The sequence below is a fragment of the Gambusia affinis genome, linkage group LG16 (genome assembly GCF_019740435.1).
Source record: "Gambusia affinis linkage group LG16, SWU_Gaff_1.0, whole genome shotgun sequence".
Lineage (NCBI taxonomy): Eukaryota > Metazoa > Chordata > Actinopteri > Cyprinodontiformes > Poeciliidae > Gambusia > Gambusia affinis.
Genome location: NC_057883.1, coordinates 19,731,414 through 19,752,444, shown reverse-complemented (window position 1 = coordinate 19,752,444; position 21,031 = coordinate 19,731,414). Strand labels below are relative to the sequence as shown.

At 39.8% G+C, this 21,031-nt stretch overlaps 1 protein-coding gene across 1 annotated transcript in view; it reads right to left on the bottom strand.

Annotated features, from left to right (window-relative positions):
- Positions 1–21,031, bottom strand: part of si:dkey-288a3.2 (protein phosphatase 1 regulatory subunit 37) — a 39,136-nt gene that overhangs the window by 11,686 nt on the left and 6,419 nt on the right. Inside the window, exons 3-10 of the mRNA XM_044142981.1 lie at positions 16,209–16,254; positions 12,994–13,094; positions 12,675–12,794; positions 11,393–11,540; positions 8,742–8,897; positions 8,339–8,451; positions 6,731–6,872; positions 6,419–6,585 (exon numbers count right to left, since the gene is read on the bottom strand). Coding sequence (XP_043998916.1) covers positions 6,419–6,585; positions 6,731–6,872; positions 8,339–8,451; positions 8,742–8,897; positions 11,393–11,540; positions 12,675–12,794; positions 12,994–13,094; positions 16,209–16,254 — 993 coding nt within the window. The remainder of the gene's footprint in view (positions 1–6,418; positions 6,586–6,730; positions 6,873–8,338; positions 8,452–8,741; positions 8,898–11,392; positions 11,541–12,674; positions 12,795–12,993; positions 13,095–16,208; positions 16,255–21,031) is intronic.

Here is a 21,031-nt window from a genome sequence, read left to right as displayed (position 1 = left end):
AATACACTCGGTGTGTGTGTTCTCCCTCTGTGTGGGTTTTCTCTGAAAACTCTTCTTTCCTCCCAAAGTCCAGAAAATACAAGTCAGATTAACTGGAGAGTACAAATTTCTCTAGTTGTGAATGTGGTTGTTTCATATCTCTGCATTGGACTGTCAATATGTTCTTCAGTTCTCACCTGCTTACAGGAAGAGGGGCCACCGCCAAAACCCCTACACCAAACAAGCCCTCACCTTCATATCATAGTTTGATGTACATAATGATTGTAATGATATGTTATTCATTTCACCTGATGTTATATATTGTATATTATATTTTATGTCTTTATTTCAGTCTGTTGCATGTTTCTTTTCTGTTTAAGTCAAAACAAGAAAAAAAATATTTTGAATGCTCCTTAACTATGAACTAAATGGATTAAATTTTGCTTTTGGTTCTTATGTGCATAAATGTTTACTTTAATATATTTTATGAATTAAACTATACAGGCTGCTTTTATTAACTTTGTAACAAAATTCCAGCACAGAACATGATAAACTCTCAACTGCTCAATGTTGAACTTTATTCACCACTATCAAGCTCCATTCAGGAGGAGTATGACAGAAGATAGTGCAAAAGGATTGAAACTTTGGTTCTTCCTGAACTCTAAACTGCAGCAGTCTTTGCTTATCTTCCTCAGTTTCACTTTCAGTCACTGACTCCGGTGGCCAACCGGAGAAGATCACTCAGCACTCGGCCTCCTGACATCTCTCCATACAGCGACGGGATGATCGATTCAGGAGAGCACAGAGAGCTCGGAATATTTGGATTGCATGCTCAGAGAGCTACGGGGGCTCTCACTTTTTGAAGGTGGTTGAAGTCTTGCCAAAATATTTCATATTCATAGTTAAATATTCAGCACACATAGTGGACAGGGGCAATTTCTGCAGTCAGCCCGCCATTCACAAGTGAAAGGGATGTGGCTTGTGGGTGAAGGGAGGGAGAGAGATAGACATGGATGGGACTTCATGGTAGTCAGATGAGAGGCTGCCAGCTGCTGATGGGTGACTGTTTGAGCGTGGCGCCTCAGGACATGCCCGCTGAAAGCCGATGCGATCCGATACCCCCACTTGTGCTCAGCTTATATACATATGCCCCCTCTTATGCAGAGGAGACCCATATCAATTGCAGAACTTTCAGTGTTTTGGTCATTATGCCAAGTTGTTTGAGCGAGCGTGTTGCATGTCTTAGTGGGAAATGTGTACTTACTGGGCTATGACCACTGAGAAAATTCCCCTCTGCATAAAACTACTGTGTGGCTCTGCAAAAGTCTTGATATGACAAATGTTACAGAGAAGTTGCTGAGTGAAACAAAAAAAACACTTCATCAATCAAATCAGAGGAAGTTTTTAAAACAGAACACATTAGCAAATCAACTGAATATGTGCAACTCTACTGCAGAAATCACTAAAGTCTTGTTTATAAAAAACTGAGATCAGCACTTTAATAGAACTAACAAGTGTCACACAAGAAGTATGCTACTGAATATAGTATTTGAACATTCAATAATATTTGAATATGACTCAATGTTAACAATTTACGTAGGATATTTAGTCTCAAAGTTGAAACCATAATCAGACCAAGCAGTTTAGTTTAGGCCTTGGAACGTAAATATCTCATCCATTCTAGAAATCATCTTCCACCTAAGGTTAAGTCCCAGATGTGACAAATCCAGGAGAAATATCCAGCCATTCCTTTCTCCATTAGCTGCATTTCCATTCCAAATGTGTACAAAACTTTGTCAACATTCTGCTAATGTTGACAAAACACAATTTTGCATTTGCGGTGTTTCCACTAAGTAAGAAACACAATTAAAATTACACATGAATACATTTGTTCATTCGATAAGTCATTAAAAAACAGCATCTTCATACCACTTCCTGTTGTCTTCATCTTTTCCACCAGTAGTACCATACAGTGGTTGATCATATGACTTGTGTGATGCAAAAAAAAACTTGTTTCCATTGCAGTTTTGCGAAATACACTAATTTCGATACAGCTGAAAATCTACCTCATCCTAGCGCAAAAACTTTTTTTTTGCAGACATCAGTTCCTGTTCAAATGGAAATGTAGATGTTACACTTTGGATGTTTTCTCAGGATAGAACATGTCACCCTTTTCTGGACCGTTTGTAAATGAGTCTTGCTGTGATCGATCAGAACCGGATCACAGAGCAGCTCCACTTACCCCAGGACTCGAACCAAGCCCTGATCCAAACCCATTCCGCTCTTCTCTTGACTGCACACTGAAGTGATTATACCCCCAACTCCGTACCCCAACCTAGCACACACGCACACACTGAGACACGCTCACGCTCAGAGGGGCTAATTAAAGCTTTAATATGCAAATGAGAGCCGCAGTAAATTACACAGCTGGCAAATATGCCTGTTTTTGCCTGAAAATACATCAGGAGCGCAGCGACGAGTGTGTTGCTGCAGTTGTTGTGTTTGCAAAGAAACAGGGGATCACCAACCCCCCACCCACCCAGCTACCCTTCAGCTATTCCACCCCCAAACCCCTGTCGCCTGCTGGAGAGACTCATCTAGCTTTGTCCCTTTCAGAGGCATCAAAAGGAAAAGTCAACTCTGATTCCAGATGTTGGATAACATCAGAATACAATGCTGCACTGGTATCCCCTCAGATATGCAGCCACAAAAAGAATTTCATGGTTAAGTTTTCGTATTTGTCCTTACTTGCATTGTCCAGTTATGTCCACATGGTATCAAATGTATAAATTGGGTGTGTTTAACAGTTAGAGTATTAGAAAGCCTAGGAGCTTCCTAAACGGCCAGAGGCCAATGTCAAAGTTTCAAATTGTCAAGATTCTTTTAAGTTATGTTTATTATATATAGCATTTTATAACAACTAAAGATAACATATGAGCAATGGTGTAGGAGACTCAATGATTCCTCAAACATGCATAAAATATGTAAAGCAACACTCCAAGTATGTTTTTGATGAGGGACTGACACTATAACATAATATACAACAAAAAAAATACTTTACACAATACACCCCTTTTAGAAGTGTCTTTTAATTCATCTGGTAAGATAAGAAGTTGCTCCATCAAGGTGACTGAGTCCTGTGAGCCTTGTTGTGTACTGCAGTTTCAGTGCAGATCTGGGAACAGTTTGATTTCAGATCCATCCATCTGCTTGGAGCCCACTTTGTTGCCACCCTCCGAGGCTTTGCCGTGAGACTTGTTCTGCGTGGTTGCTGCTGACTCCCCAGAGCGGCAATGTCATCATGATACAAGCTGCATGCATGGTCGGGCTGTCCCGTCACCTAGCCGCCCTACTGGGACAGGACAAGAACCCACAAACATACCCAGAGACCCTTCTGTTTCATGCTACACCTAAAATATGAATCAATGCTTCCTTGTGTGCTGTATTTTCCTCAAAGTTCAATAAAAACACAATTCTATTCTCAGATGTAATGCAAAGCAAGACAGAAACTTGCACAGAGCAGTCAACAAAGTTAAAAAATGGACATGACCTATCAAAGTTAACCCAAGCAGAGCAAGTAAGGAGCAAATGTCACAAGTTTCTAAAGGTAACTTTACTTTGGTTGACAAACCACAGAGAAATGGGAAAAGGCAAACAACCATGTCAGTGCCCCAAAGAGAAAGTTTGTAAAGACAACCCAAACCAAACTGATGTTTGCAAGACAAAAAGCAGAACCGGTCAATGCCAAGAAAATGAAAAGGAACAAGAAGTTACAATGTGCCAGTACAAATCTCAATCTGATTGAAATATTTTGTGGAACCTTAGGAGAGCTGTCAATTGACAACTCTCTGTGAGCATAATGCTATGTACAACTAGTGAGTAAAAGTGGCCACATAATCCTGGAAAAAGAGGTGGGTTTGTTGTTAAAGATTGAAGTTTGTTTTAAAAGTCTACAAGGAAAATGTGATTTTATTTTTACCCTTAAACTTTTAGACTAAAATGGCATAATTCAGCTTAAGAAAAAAAACCAATTTATTAAATTAGATCACCTTTTTTTCAGTATACCAAGACCAATGAGTTACTGAATATCCACACATACAATTCACTCCAAAATTGATCCCACAGACAAGACTATGCACCTCTCTGACATGCGACATTCAAAAGAGGACACTCTCCTGCCTTATCTCTAACTCTTAAGCTAACAGGACGTTCATGTTGGACAAATCCAAAGCCAAATATTTAGGCATCAAACAGGCGCCAAGGCCCCGTTGTCCAATGTGTGATTAAGAGCGTGTCGGGCAGAGGAACTTCACTTCATTAGCTGGTCCCCTGATAAGGATGTATACACAGCTCCCTCTTGCAGTGGCTACAGAGAGAAGATGCCCCTCAGAAAAGGCTGCTTTCCACCAGGGCCAGGGAGCATGAATATTTTAAAAGGGTAAATAATTAATAATTAACAGCAAACAGGCCACTGATCAAATGGAGCAGTGTGGCAACAGACATGAAAACTCCGACTCTTGTAAACAAAGACGAGAGGACCCAGATTTCCTCTCCTTCTTCTACCTTCTTCTTCTCTCGCTTCCTAAATATGCGCATCCCCACTCCCCCCTCTCCCTCCCCCACCTCCTCATGAAACCACACACACGGCGGAACACACACAATGCACATCAGCAAGTGCCATAGCCCCCTCCAACACTTATTTTCCCCAAATTTCGACGTATTCCTCTGCGGCCTGGGGAATGTGAATGAGCAGGAACACTTGATCTGGCCACCCGCTGCTTTCTGATGGAAAGATTTGGTTTTTAATACGATCGTCACTCCTCCCACCTGGATAGGCCACGGCAAGACAAATCCCATCTGTGTGGCTCCAGAACCTGCCACAGCTTAAAATGCCCGGCCACACAAGCTCCCAACAACGGCGGGAATGCTAATCATATCTCTCGGCAGCTTTAGGGGAGGAAAGGAACTGAGGAATAAGATGAAGAAATCCCAGCTTTAATGACACACATTCACAGAAACATCCTCCAGAATCTGGCACATCTTTTCGCCTGATTTTAGCCAGAGGAGGCGTTTCATAAAAATCAGACTTAATCGTGTAAACAACATGCAGACAAACAGTAAACCTCTGCAAACAAAAATAAAACTACTCTGGAAGCTGTGCACGGATTGCCTTCAGAGTTAATTTTAAAGTAAGCATCCCCTTCCTTCGAGATTTTAATTAATGCTTTAATATGCAAATAAGTCAGCAGAGATAAAATCATGACAAACAGATGGCAAGTGTGGGTAATTATTTAGTGAATCCAGCAGGGGCATGTATTAAAGTTATGGCATCGTTTTCCTCAGGCCTCTGCAGCCATGGAAAGGTGGAGACAAAAAAACGTATAACATCACAGACTTTGACTCTACAAGAGACAAATCTGAAAACAACAAAAACCAGTGTAGAAATTCATCAAAATTCACCCGAAACTACTGGAGAGCTGAAATATAGAAACATAGTCACAACATTCCCCAACCCAAAATTACTGGCTTTTATGCTTTCATTGTATCATTATTATAAATTCACAATATAGCATGATAAAAACTAACATGTACAACTTCTTTAGGCTTTGAACTTTAGTGAGAACTGGGGCAGTTTGTGAACAAAACATTTCACAATATTTAAAGGACTCATGACAGGAGAGCCTGACCAACAGTCGCACATCAGATTGATCTGGATTCAAAATGTTGACTCCTTATCTTAGCATAACTGATTGGGAAACAATCAAGCATCCTTAAATACCCTTGATGTGTTTAGATGACGTGGGGAAAGCTTGGACCACTTCTAATCTAATGTAAAGTGTATGCGTGTGTGTGTGTGTGTGTGTATGTGGGGGGGGGGGCTTTTTGAGTGTCAACATACATGGGTTGTGCATTACCCCTGCACCACCATAGCACCCCTGGATTCCATCTCTGCCGTTTTGCAAATGATGAGGCCTGGCAGATCTTATCAGAAAAGGACTTCAGGCTCTGAAGTTCTGTAAATCTTAAAGCAAGGAACCTTGTCTACGGAGTAGTAACTCTACGTCTGAGGCTAGGACTCTAGGACAGAAAAGAATGGACTTGATTGCCATTTTTAGGTTGGGAATAAGTTACAACTGTAAGTAAAGGAGTTACAGTATTTTGTAGTGTTATTTACATGAAGGTGTAAATAAAGTAGGGTGAATTTTTTATTCTCTCCATTTGGTCTCGGTTAAATGGTAGAATATGGATTAACAAGCATTCCAACTCAGTTTAGTATTGGAAAGCTAACATTAATTTAGATTCTGCGAACTACGACAAATTGGAAAGCTAAGATCTAAGTGATTCTCGACTGGAATAAATCGACCAACATTTCCAAGAGGTCTAGAGTCAACCAACTGCAACAGGAAATCCTGAGCCAGACCACATTAGTGCCACCTACCAGCTCTTGTGGAGGTATGGGATCCACACCCAGATGAGACAGAGAGCAATTAATCCTCAGCGCCAGGCTGAGGGCCATCAAGCCTCCGAGCTTCACTCGGTTCTGATGGAGGTCCAACCTCTGAATAAGACGACTTTCAGCGAGGAACTCAGCCAATGCCACAGCACCTTTACATGGAGGGAGACCTTCAAAAATTTGTACCACAAATGTATTCCTCAACATGTTTTCAGCAGCAGCAGAACAGAAAATCTCAGAAGACTGATGGAATTGTCTACAAGACAGTAGATGTTTAGACATTACTGTGTGCTGTACCTTCACAGGTGATGTTGCTTTGGGCAAGGCCGAGATGCAACAGCGAACTGTTCACCATCAGTGGCTCCCTGATCACCTGGATGCCCTCGTTCCCCAGGTGATTGTCTCCTAAATCCAGGACCTCCAGGATCTTCAGACCTGGCTGCAGAAACAGGGTTCATTTACTTAAATCGCTGTTTGTGTCAGTGTTGAAGAGTATGCTAGCTTGGCGAGACTGAAAAACTTGGACTTCCATCATTCAGCTGTGAATATTATTCCATTTAAAAAATTTTCCTCTCATGTTAAACACTCAGAACTTCTGTTTTCTCTCTCCAGAGTCGCATTAGCATTGAAGGTTGATTAGCTGGTGCATGAAGCTGGGGGTGTTTGGTGCACGAGGGGCCCACGTCGCCTGAAGAGGAACGCGACGCCCACTCCTGGCTGCGTCCCGTCGCCTCGCCACCCTCCTCTGGTCACTGCTCTGAAAAGAGACGGAGCACGGGGGTGGAAACACGCAGGCAGGCGACTGACAGACCTGGAGAGCGTCTTCTTTGGAGTTAATTTGCACTGCCGTGACAACAAACAAGCTCCAGACCCTCCTCCCTCCCCTTTCTCAGTCCTTTTTCCTCACCAAGTTGAGGCACACATAAGAGCCTCCACATCCGACGCATGGCGGGAGCAGGGAGAACATCCCGGATGGATATGCACGAGGGATAATAGCAGACAATTAAAGAGGCGACTGCGTGGTTGAAAGCTGTCAAACGTGAACCCCACAGGGTTTAGAGTGAGAAGTTTAAGAGGAAGTGGGGAGTGTGAAGAACCAAAAACAGTGTGTTTTCACACATGACATGCTGACTTTAAACTGGAAGACAACAAGAGCTCTGTGTAACACAAGCACTCCCAAATACTATCAGAACAAAGGAAACCTGGACATCATTATCAAGACTTAAAACACAACTAATCTCCTGGAAAAAGTCTAAGCAGATGAGCTAAATACCACCCTTCCAATCCGCCATCATAATCCACATGAGCAGCTAAAGGTCTAATTATGGTCATTATGGCGAACTCCTAGAAGTGGCAGCTCACATCCATTATTTCATCAAACTGCTCTTCTTATGGTAACACTGCAGATCATATGGCTCAGTCATAATTTCCACCCGTCTGAGTTGCACAATAGTATCTCACAAGACAAGAAGAAGCTGTTTATGTATCCAACCAAGACAGTTGAAGGTTATTCAAAGTGCTCAAGTAGGCAAACGGAAACAGGACTGAAAAATCTTCTCCGTGTTTTTCAGTACTAAGACCGAAGAAACACCAAAACAAATCAGTCTCAGAGGATTTAAGAAAAGTAGAACATCCCTTGACTACAAAAGTGTCCTGATGTGGAAAAACCTTTCGCATGATTTAACCTGAATGAATAAAGCAGACGCCAGAAAAATGCAGGCATGATGAATGTAGTTTGAACACATTTTTTTCTTGACAATATAACATTTAAGACTTCCTTCAATAACTTTCTTAAATCAACTCTTATTGCTCTGAGATGAAACTGATGAAAGAAAAAAAATTCGCATTTATTAGTAAAAGGTCTATATTGGCAAGGGATTAGACAACAGTGTTCATGCTCCTCACCAGAGTCTTGGCCAGGTGGTTCATGCCTCTCTCCGTGATCTGGTTGTTCTTGAGGATTAAGACTTTCAGACCTTTTGTCTGTCTGGATAGACCATCACACAGCTCTTCCAATCCTGAAAAACAACCACTGTTTATTAGCGTTGCTTGGGTCAAGTTTGACTTTAAAGAGGTATGTAAATGATGTTATCAGGATAGAGATGTGAAGGTTCCACCCCGTCCAAGGCAGTCTTAGCACTTACTAAAAGTGCTAAGACTCATGAACCAGCCTTCAGTTTCCCATCTTTTCTCCCTGTTTCCTGCATGTGTTCATCAGTATCTCTCCAGACTCGTCTTTTGAACTTTAGTACTAACCTTTTACAAATCCAGTTGTGAAGTTTAATCAGTCATCATCTCTGTAACTTACCTGGATCTCCTAAAACATTGTCGCTGAGCTCCAACGTCTGCAAAGTGTTGTTGTATCTCAGCAGCTCTCCCAGCTGCATGGCATCCTGGTAGCCATTCAACTGGTTGCTGGAAAGATGGAGCTCCAATAAAGCTCTGTTTGTCTTCAAGGCACGAACTACAGGCAATAAGAAAAAGGGATTTAAAAAATGATAAGAAACACAAGCAGATGAAAGTGAGGTCTACAACTTGATCTAAATCTGATGACTATAGGTGGCAGCTTGGAACTTCTCCAAATGGGGCAGAGACAACCATCCACCTTTTTCCGAGTAAAGCAGGCAATCAAACTTTAATCAGGCAGTTAAATGTTCCTCAATATGAATTATTTTATCAGCAATCATTTTCAGCAGGTAGTTGGATCCTGTCAATATTGCTGCACTGTCTGCTGAAACGATTATATGAGACAGTATGAAGGGTCAGAAAAGGACCAGAACCAACAGGTTGTCTCCTCACCTTGGAGAAAACTGAAATGCAGTTTCAATTTATATGTATTAAATCTGATCTACTGTGTCCTGAACGCCAACCACAAGGCCTCTGCAGTGGGACTTAGTGAACGTGATCATGAAAATGATTTCACAGCAGGAGTCCTAGCCTCCAGCAGTTCTTACAATGAAGAAGCGGTTGGTCTTTCGTCTCGCAATAAAAAAAGGTGAAAGCAGACACGTTACTTCTCAGAAGAGGTAATAGAACACCTGTCAGATTTCTGCATTGCCTCTTAACCACTTCTTTTCATGACTTTATCACTGTTTAGAGATGTATTTGAAATCCAACTGTGTTTGGGGTATTTTTGTGTCCTTTGTGTTGTCTGTACGGTGCTGTCATTCACTTGTGTCCATGTTTTTGGACCCTTGCTGTCCTTCCACCTAGATCAATGCCACAGATTTAATCAAACCCACAGGCCTGCATGTGGAATGCCAACATTGTCATCAAGCCCAGCGGGGAGCAAATGGTGAAATCGGTGGGATTGATCTGGGCCAACTCCACTGCAAGCACCCAATCCGCTCTGATCGAAGGCAGTGATCCTCAGCTGGGACCCCCGCTGGGGAGGAAGGTGGAGGGATTGGGCAGAGGGCTCGGTAAAGGCATGAACGATGGGGGGAGAGTGCGGGTTGTGAGTGGGAGGAGGAGGGCGGTTTGGTAGAGTTGAAATATCAAAGAGATTCAGGAAGTGCCTGAAAACGAGGAGGGAAGAGTGGGCAGCATACTGAGTCCATTTGGGTCTGTTCTGCTCCCAGCTGAGTGGAGGCGACTGGCTCTGAGCATGACTTTGATTTTCATGTCCACATGAGAAGTCATAAACACAAACTAAATTCTTTCATTTGATGATCTGATCATGAAAAATGAATGTTTCTTGATAGATGTATTCCATGTTTGAAACCTAAACACAATAAATTAAATGGATTTATTTTCAGTTTAACATCATAGGCAAAATCAAAGAAGGATATGTTTATGTAAATTCAACAAAATTTGACCTTGAATATGTTTTGTGTAAAAAAAAATGTGGACTGACAGTTGCAACCTAAACTTCTCTGATTTCTTTCTTCATCTGATGCATACATTGAAAAATATCTCAAAACTAAAATTAACAGTTTACTTGCTCACGACATCTTCAATGAACCCAGATATTTTTTTTCTTGAATAAGTTTCAAAAATAGACACGAACCATGTTGTTGTCTCAATGTGTTAAGGTTTACTCTTCACACATTCAGGACAAACGGGAGACTGCCACTGTGCAATCTGTCTGATTTACATCTGATCTATGTCTGTGTCTGCCTTGAATTAAGATGTGTTTAGGTGTGTGTTTGTGCATGGATCCTTGCAAAGCACTAACACAACTCTCTCTGTGTTGTGCTTGCTTGTAATAAATGTATAAATGCGGGTGTCTGTGTCCTGGCTGCCACAGCCTTTAAAGACATGTGCGGTGGTGCGTAAAGTGGCAGGTAAGAGATTAGGCCTCTAATCCTGGTCCAGACCTGCAGAGATGGTCACAGGTCAAAATCTGGTCCTGCTGACCAAAGAACACAAACACTCACAATATAAACACACTAGAAGCTCTTGTACTGGATTGTTCAGAGGGTAAAAGATGTTTCAGCACATTGATAGTAACATGTTGTCTGAGCTAATGCAAAAGCAGAATCAACACAAGTTTCTCAAGGGCATGGTTAGCATCCAGGTTACAGTTTTCCAGATATTAAATCAAGGCTAATGATCAAATTCATTAGTAATTGATCATAGTCAGATGTGACCATATAGTGACCACACAATGCCAAGCTAGAAACACATCAGTAATCAGCAACTGTTTTCAATTTGGTAAGATTAATAAAGGTTATTTCAAATATATCGGAATTACATCACTATTAACGAAGAAGATTATTCAAAGATGAAGAGACAGCTTTGTAAGAGTGAACGTCACAAGAATTTTAACCCAACATCAGAGCGTGCGGCCTTAATAATTTTGGCTTGTTTAGAGAAACACCTGACACCTTGCACTTACTGAGTCGACCATGAAGTTCTCTTTTTATCAAAGTATTCCAGAATAAAATGTGAGGCCATCATTCTGTCAGATAAAGTTTGGCCTACTAAAGCAATGCTGAAAAGAAGACTGTTCCTTACCTAGTGTGAACAGCGATGAGCCACTGAGCTGGGCATTGTTCAGGTGGAGCACTCGGAGTCGGCTGGTCAGCAGAGCTTTAGATAAAGACTGAACCGGGTAGCCAACCAGGCACACATTACAAGCATCCAGTCTAGATAGACACACACTCTGAAACCAGAAGATCAAGCAGAAAATGGACCAGAATTGTGTCAGAATATAATCTGCACGTTAATTTAATCCATTAGTTCAAACATGTTATGAAAATAAATGTGTTCTGATTTGTGTCCATTTTTACACTTAATCCTTTGAGTAAAATTAGTGTTTCTGTATATAGTTAAGATTACACATTGATCAAGATTGAAGCAATCCCAGTCAGATAAAAGAGCAAGGAATTTTCTTTGTTTCATAAATCACTTCTGCTTGACCAATTTTAATTATAGATGTAATAAATATCTTGCACAACATTGTTATATGTAACAAGCAGCCTTTTCAGTTAATGAATAGATAGACCAACGTCTATGTTTAGACTATGCCTAGCTAAACATAAAATGAGCTAGACATATTTTCTAAGTGAATTGGTGACTGAAAATTGACTGTTAACAACTCCCTCCATCATGCAATCCAGTACCAACACCAATGTGTGAAGGTTCCCTTTCCAAGTTCTCAGAAGAGTTCTCCTTTCAGATTTGTAAGATGGTTCACTTGGAGGATAGGTTAAATCCGTTTCCTGGTTAGTTTATCATCCAACTTTTGTCTTCCAAGTTAAAATGCTCCAGTCGGAAACAAAGACATCCTATATCTATCTCCAGTGACACTAAAAGAGCTGCTTGGAGAAACCCTATGGGTACTAAGGACATTAAGTTAGCTCAGCAGAAACGTGAATGGAGCTATTCTGTGCTTAATTCAGAGATAAGCAGATGTAATAAAGCTGTTAACTTGTACTTTGCTTTCAATGCCAGTCCACTGTTTTCAGTGTACAGCAAAATAAAGAAGTTTGCCTTCCTGCTTTCTTATTGACGCAGACTGAACTGCCTCGGGTTCACAGCCAGAGCTGAGATCTGGCTGGTTGTAACCTGTTGTTATCAGTTACATCCACTGATGCAACCTGTGACGCTGCTTTTTTAATCCTCAGCGAGTTTGTGGCTGCATGTGTCTGCTGAGTGACGAAGACTTCTCACCGTGTTTGTCCAACCCTGCATCTTCTCTCCACTTAATGCACCACAAACTCACTTTTTCCGGATCAACATTATCCCTGTGAGAAAGCCTACATGAAAAGATTACTGTTCCACTGTGTCAGCCAACCTGCTTTATCAAATGAGCGAGGGCCCTCCAAGATGATGTTCCCATACTGCCGTTGTCAGAAATGTCAAGATATGTTGTGGATTCATAGTACAAAATCATATCCAGCAAGGACGATGCACCCTGGAACAGAAAAACATGGTGAAGGGGTAAAATGAAGAAAGCAGGGCCTGAAATTTGACAGGAATGTTATGAAGTTTCTTTGGGAAGGAAAAAAAAAGAAACAGTTTCTAATCTGATACAAGGAAAGGCCTGAATATGAAACTGTATTGGAACTGGAAGACGAAGACGGGGGAAAATAAGTTTTGCTCATAAAACTCACATTTTCCTCCAGTTGCGCTGCCTGCAGATTGATGAAATCAAAGTGCAGCGATTTCAGGACGACTTCCAGAGCTTCACAGGAGCGGTGGTCTAATCGCTCACCTTGATGGAGGCAAGCAATCAAAGACAAGATAATTGGGAGGCTGTTTGCTAACAGGCAAAATTGCACCGCTCTGAACATGCTTTATCCTTTTTGTGAAATGAGTATTTCAGCATAAAAAAAAAAAAAGAGGACAAAACAACTTCCTTTATAGTCGGAGTTTACCTGTGTGTTTATGTTTTTCTTTTAATAAAGTTCTGAAACTTAATCAGAAACACAGAGAGAAAATAATGATGATAGCTCCGTTTTTTCATGATTGGACTTCCAAGATGTGAATGCTCGAGTGTGCATTGATTACTGTCTGCCTGCAGACTGCAATAATCAATAAAAGTACCTGTACACAACAGCTTAACTTCTTGCAAGAGAGAAATATTTTCATGTTTCTTTACCACAGGAGAAAAAAATCAAGATGAAAAATGAAAAAAGCACATCAAAGCCAAAAGATCATGTTTGAACTGATACTGTAACTACATCAAGCACTTCCAGTTTATTTTTCCTTACATGCCATTTTGTATTACTGTACATGTCTATGTAGTCACATAGATACATAGTAGCATCCCAACATGTTTGATTAACTTTTTTTTATTGGACATAAGAAAAAGGAAAGTTTTCAAACCTATGGAAAAAATACAAAAGAAGCATATATTTTAGAAGTTCCTCCTGGATTTCTAGCCTCATTGAATCCAAGAAGCTCCTGGGATGAAATCTTGGTTTGGGCATTTCTATGTGGAGCTGGCATGCTTTTCCATTTGCTTCATGTCTACCATCCTTTTGCATGTTTTTTCATGCAAACGGATGGCAAAAGGGTGCTCCAGTTTCAAGTACAAGAATAATTTTTCTTTAGAAGCTGTTGCATTGTTACAAACTTGCAAGATTTTGTTTTTATAAAAATAAAATCTGATGGGATTGAGGAGTATCAGAGACCTTTGAATTTCATTCAGAATGAGTGATGGCTTGGTTTGTTGAGTGAGCACTCATAACCTTCACAGAAAAAAAAAAATAACTGAGTGATTATTTTGTCATTTTAATGTGAATATTTGGTTGTTAACTTTGTAATCTGATTATTGTTATTACTGAACCTTCATCTATAGTGATCCAAATCAAACTGTTACCAATCAGAGAAATTTCTGTGACTTTAAAGTATTTTAGTTTCAGCTTCTTCTAGGTTTAATGTTATATTCACAGCTAAGAGAGAGGAATAATAATTATTATCATAACCATTTCCAGAGAACCCTTAACCCCCTCTGTTTTAACACTAATCACTTTACTGAAAGATGACAGAGGCAGATAATAACGTCGAGATCCTCAGATGTCAGACGTGATCAGTGTGTGACAATAGAGATGCCCACTGTGACTTCACTTATTAAGAAAGACCTGTTTTGAAAACATCATAACCAAACATGGAAACACAGTTTTGTCTATGGAAACACAGAACTACTGTGTAAGGGATGCACCCTGGACAGGTCACCAGTCCATCAAAGTATTTATGCATCAAAGTTAATTCAAAATGATATCATTGTTTTAGGGTTCAAAGAGTATGACTAAGTTTTGACAAGCTCCAAGAAAAATACTTAGTGGAATTAAAGCTGTAGGTTGCTGATAACACCAAAAATCAACCTGAATGTTGAGTCTTAGAACTGGGTTACATATAGGGGATGGAGTGTGCACAAAGCTTATGTAGTGTTTATTATTGTGATGAGAGTATATCTGTCCCTGCGTAATCTGATTGGCTTTCAAGACTGTCCAAGAGGGTCTTATGCTGAGGCTATTGGCCCCTTTCCACTAGCGCCTTGTGGTTTGACGGTTCAACTCTTCTCAGGCACGTTTCTCTTACAATTGAGTAACAGCTCAAGTGCGTGTCATCGTTATGTGGCGGACAGAGAAAGAGTCCAAAAAGTTGTGCAACATGATTTGTACAGAACACAAAAATGGAGACATGGAAGCTTAGTCTTTGTCTTTTTGTCTGACTAAAAAAGGAAGAGAATCAGAAAAGATTGCAGGTGGAGAAGTGCAGGGGTGTGTGAGAATCCCTCTTGTCAGACTTCTGACGTCACGTTTTCAACCGTGCTTGGAACACCAGCATGGTAGGCTCTAAACTAGGGGTCCCCAAAGTCGGTCCTCGAGGGCCAGCATCCTGCATGTTTTAGTTCTCTCCCTGGTGGCACCAACAACCTTTTCAGCATGTCAATGTTCTTCTTAGGCCTTCTAACGAGCCATCATTTGATCCAGGTCCGTTAAGCTAGGGAGAGAACTAAAACATGCAAGAGGCCGGCCCTCGAGGACCGACTTTGGGAACCCCTGTATCTAAACCATGAGTTCCAATAATGGCGGTAGCATTATTCTAGGGTGGCACCATCGTCTAGTGAGTAGGTGCTACCTGATATCAAATGGGAGAATCAGTCAAGGTTCTGAAGATTCTACACAGTGAAGCATCCTGTGTAGCATCTTCAGAAGATGCTACACAGGATGTGTTGAGGATGCAGGAGAGTCTCCGGTTAAAGCCTGGAGCAACATTTTGATGGAACAAGTACTCCACAGTATGGCGCAGTCTTCAGAAAAATCTTGATTGCAAAACACAGTTGGACCAATCCTTAAAGAAACAACCAATAAAAAAGCTAAAAAACAAAACTATGAGGGTGTCATAATGATCTTTAAAAAACAAACAAACAAAAAAATTATGTACAATAAAACATAGAGATAAACCAAGTTTAAACGGAACAAAACCCAAACCAGACTGTAAACGTCCAACCCAAGAAAAAACATAACAAAACCAGACACAGAAATCACAAACCGTGACAAAAAAGGAGAATAATTAGAGCCCATGGAGTGCAGCAAAGGCACCATTCTCTTCTTGCCTCCACTAGGAGCTTTACTGGTAAATTTCCAGTCATAATCTGATAACAAGCCATAAAAGTAAAGCAATCGTGTTGTAACTGCATATGAGGCTTTGGTAATGGAGAACAAACTCCTTTTTTTTATATTTTACTTACTTGTGTATTTCTTTTTTTTTACATTTACATTTTTGTTAAAACGTGAAACATTTTTAAAAGCAATGAGTGTTGTGAATGTGACATAAAGTCATATTTAATGAAGACAGAGTGAGGCGCTCATCTTACCTTTGAGATCCAGACATTCAACGCTGCCTCCTCCACACACACCCTGCTGAGAGAGACGGGGAGAGGTGTGAGGAAGAGCTGTGAACACACAAGATACACACACACACGCACACACACACACACAGAAATGCTCTGTGCTCTCTTTCTGCATGGCCTTTTCCATCCACCGTGGCGGTTTGATCAGGGAGGCGCATTGGACGCCGGAGCATGAATTATGAATTTCACACAGTTTACTGCCGCCGTCGATGCTGGTGACACGCCGTCCTAATTAACCAGTGTATAATAATTAGAAACAGCTGGTCATCAGTTGATGTGTTCATTTGCTGGAGCCAGTGTTCCACATACATCTAATTTGACTGCATCAATCACCGGAGGTGGCAGATTTGTGCGGTGGTGGAAAACATGCTGCTGTCTTTTTTTTTTCTTTTACTGACAAGCAAAACAGGGTGACTGAGATCTTTAAAAAGCTTGTTTTACATAAACAAGAGCATGTAAGATCATGTAGGATGTCTATGTTGCAACTGGATGTGGATTTTTATAGCTGTAAGCTTGCAAATGGACATAGAGATTGTAGCTTTAAATAAGAGTTTATTCTGTAAATGTAGCTCTAAGGTGATTTCTGAAGTCATCTTTAAAAGTCTGAACATCACTTTGTGAAAGCTCCAGTAAGGCTCCACCAGGGGGCCCCGTTAGTGTGCAAATTGCACTAATTGTTGTTTTTTTTGTTTTGTTTTGTGTTTTTTTTCCCCTTACACTAACAGATTTTGAAGAATATCTTTACAAATTTATGAATCCAAAGCTATCTTGTGTCTATTTCTTTGACAGGTCGGATTAAAAACTGTGAAGTGGCCTTGTTACCCCTTAAAGCCTAGATTTTTGACAGCTTCTCCCCTCTGGATACATTACTGGATCATTTGCAACATGTTTTCTTTACATTCCCGATTACAAGTCCCTGTTCATAAAGGCGCCGCGAGTATTAAAGTACTTGGAGGACAAAAGGATGGCGGCAGCAATGTTCTCCTGTTGAAATTAGACTGATCAATAGGACATAAACTGTTCCGTCTGTGTGTGTGTAATTGGTTGACGTGCCTGAATTTACCATGAAATGATCAAGATGCACACACACTCACAAGCAGAGTGCATTCACGAGCCGCTTCCACTGTGACAGTTGGTGAAATTACTGATAAAAATATAACACGCGGGATTTGTGAGGCAGGCTTGACAGTATTTACAATGTGCTTTTATTTAGAATGATTTTCTTCCATTTAAATTCTATAATAAATTTTTTAGGGGATCCCACCCCTCCTCCATTGCTGCTGTGATTTTCGTCAAGGCAACAATGACTGATCAAAGTACAAGGAAAGCAGTTGTATGGAGGGAATACGTTTTCCGACTGTTCATGGAAAAAAAAATTTTTTTGAGGAAAGCCCCTTTCATTGCATCCTTCACTATAATATATGTTTTTTTTAGGTTGTTTATTTAATTGTATAGTTTTATATTTAGTATTTTAACAATAAATCTGGTTAATTTTAATAAAGGCAATTTGAATATAATACTTACTTATTAATAATTAACAAATTAGGAGAAATGATCTAAAAGTAATAAAAATAAACCTTATTCTTCTTATTATTATTTATATTATTATTATTATTATTATTACTATCATTAAATATATTTATTTTACCAAGCGAATTTCATTTCAAAATAGATTGTGAAAAAAGGGGGAAAAAAGAAGCAAAAAAAAAACAGAAAATGATCTGATCTTTTGATTCTTTATTTAACTTATTTATGTTTGTTTGTTTTGTGTAAAAACTGGAGGCTGGTGTAACATATGCAGCAGTTTCTCGCAGCAGATTGGAGGATTCATTCTCTCCCTCTGCTGTCGTCGTCTTTTGACTTTAAAAGGGCAAAGCGAGTTCATCCTGTTCCTATGCCGTATAACAAAACTGCAGAGTTTAAACTGTTTTTGAGAAAAGACTACACCAACAGTCTGAAACAAAAAAATCACACACATTTTCACCTGAAAAACTAATTATGTTACATATATTTTAATACATCTCATTAAAAGAATAAAGGATTTCGACTTTTTTTTAGCACTTTTGCATTTTAAACTTTTTTCTTGCACAAAATCAATCAATCTGAAATACTGTTCATATAATAATAAATTAATCAATTAAATAATAAGATCAGACTAAAATGTAAAATATTTATGAAAGGTACACATATTTTAACATTTTAATTTTGAGAATTTTTATGTTCTAAAATACCTATTCATGTATTTATTCATGTTTTTCCCAGACATGAAAATGTTTTGCTGTTCAACGTTTTAAATATTTGCATAAAATAGAAAGAGTGTCCTTTTTTTCCTGCTTCATACAAAAACAACAAAAAAAATGATATCAACTTCCTGTGGTAGCAGCCTCCTGTAGGGGGCGCTCTAGGCCACTGCCTTTCCTTCGGACTGCTTCGAGATATGTGAGATATGCTCTATGGAATCTGTTCAAATTAAGTGAGAGACCTTCATAAAGAAGGTCTCTCACTTATAAGAACACATTAAACGGCTTTCTTTTTTTACTGAAGAAACTCAACGGAGGTGAAAATCCTGCTGAGGTAATATCCATTATATTTGTCGTATTTTGTTCTATTATCACCTTGTTTAGTTGTGGGATTCCAGCATGAAGCTTCTTAAAAGAAATGTTGCCATTCTGACGCAATCCCTGTCCTGATTTTCTATTTCATTAGTTAATCCACATTAATTTTAGAAGTCACCATGTCCAGCTTGAGAAGAAGTTGTGTTGATCACAAATCCAACAGTCAGTAAGAAGGTGAACTTCATCTCACACACAGTGAAACATCTTCCTCCCCACAACGAGCAGGCGGCGGCTGTTTCTCATCTTAATGAATTTCTGAACTTGTTCGTTTATTCCCTCTTTGCTGCCGAAAAGAAAAAAAAGAAAAAAATCAAGGCGTTGGCTGCCAAAGCAATTGATGTGTCAGGAGGGAGGAAGGACAAAATGGAGTGATAAAGGCGTTCACACATATTTCTCCACAAAGAGAAAAAAAAAAAGAATCTGGATTCCAAACTCCGCTGCCACAGAAATCCTCTCTGGTGCCTCCACTCTGCCTCTCCGGATGGCTTTGTGCTAAAAAATGTTTGAGTTCACCAGTTTTCTCTTTTCTGTTTCTTTAATTAACTGACAGACACCATAAATAACTAATATATATTTATATGTTTTAGTGTATGACAGCTCTTCGGGGTTAAAAATCAGGCCCACACTGTTCCTTTCAGCATCTTTTCTGCACTGAAGGATAAATAATTTAAAACAACACAACCTTTTATCTCGCGCTCTTTGAAGGCGGCAAATTAAAAATGTAAATTGGAATCTAATTAATATGCAAATGTATTCATTTGCTGTTAACAATTAGCAATTAAAGCTGTAGTGTGTAGAAAGAGCTCAGACAAAATTAGTAACTTCATTTATCATTAAAAAAAAAGAGAGATCTAAAAGCAAACATAAAATTGCAATTGACTTTCAGAGCGTTTCCTTCTGTCTCAAGCTTTGTTCATCTACCGTGTTTTTCTCATGTGTGATAGTGTGCGTTTAGCGACTTAATTAAAGCCACTTTGTGTCAAAGATACCGTCCCCTTAAATGGCTGATGTCAGGAATAATGTACACATCCGAGGATGAGGCAAGCACTCGAAGTGGAGCTGTGTGTGTATGCTTGCGTGGATGTGTGAAATGTTTGAGCTGAATTTCAGATTCACTTCTGCAGTTTTCACGCTCTCCGTTGAAATCAGACCCAATGCTTCAGTGTACACCATGTTTAATGGAGAAAAGAGAACGCAGCGGGGATGATCGGCACATTTCTGATTAGGAATAGAAATTATTCCAACATCAGGTCTGATCTGGATTCGACATGAAGAAGACTTGAGAACAAGCCTCCTCAGAAACTGTGACTCTGGAACATTCAGAGGGATGCAGGCTGGAGGCTTTCAATCGCAAACACGTTTCTTTGAGTGTTCTTCATTTTTGTCTGAGAAAAATTGGAATCTGAAACAGAAATCTTTAAGCCACCGAAAAATTTTAATTTTAAGATATTGACAAGAAGAACTCTCCGCAATCCTTTTCGTGATTACAAATGAAAACTTTTTTCACAATAAATTACATTTAGAAAAGCAAAATAAAAAGAGCAATGGAAACATCTTAGCAGCTCCATCCTAACCTGGTTTATTTCACCTTTAGCAGCAACATAAATAAATAAACACCCCTCCATAAGCTGGCTTCCATAGCTTTTCTTCTTCTACGCTACTTTAGCAGTTCTTCTTTGATGTATGTCTGACAGCACTAGTTCTTGATTATCTTTTGAGGCTGAAAAATGTCCAGAAATATCTGAACTTCAATCTAGTCATCATAATGACCATAGCAAAACTTATATGTCCAGGCAATTGACTTATCACACGTCAGGGCTCTTTTTGCATGGACACTGCATGTTCTCTCCAAGTACTCCAGGTTCCTCCTACTGTCCAAAAAGATGACTGTGATTAATTGGTCTATCTAAGTTGTCCTTTAATATAATTTTGTAAGTTTATGGTTGTGTCTCTGTGTTGCCATGTGATGGACTGGCAGGTTATTCTGCTGCAATGACTGCTAGAGGTAGACATCAGCACTCCTGCAGCCCTGCATGGACAGGCGGGCAGACAATGGATGGATAGTGGGCTATGCTACCTGCTGGAGTAACTGTATTAGACTAAATTTCACAAAAATAGCAATCTGTTTTGAGCATTTCATTCAAAATCTGGTTTGTGCAACAGGGCAACCCC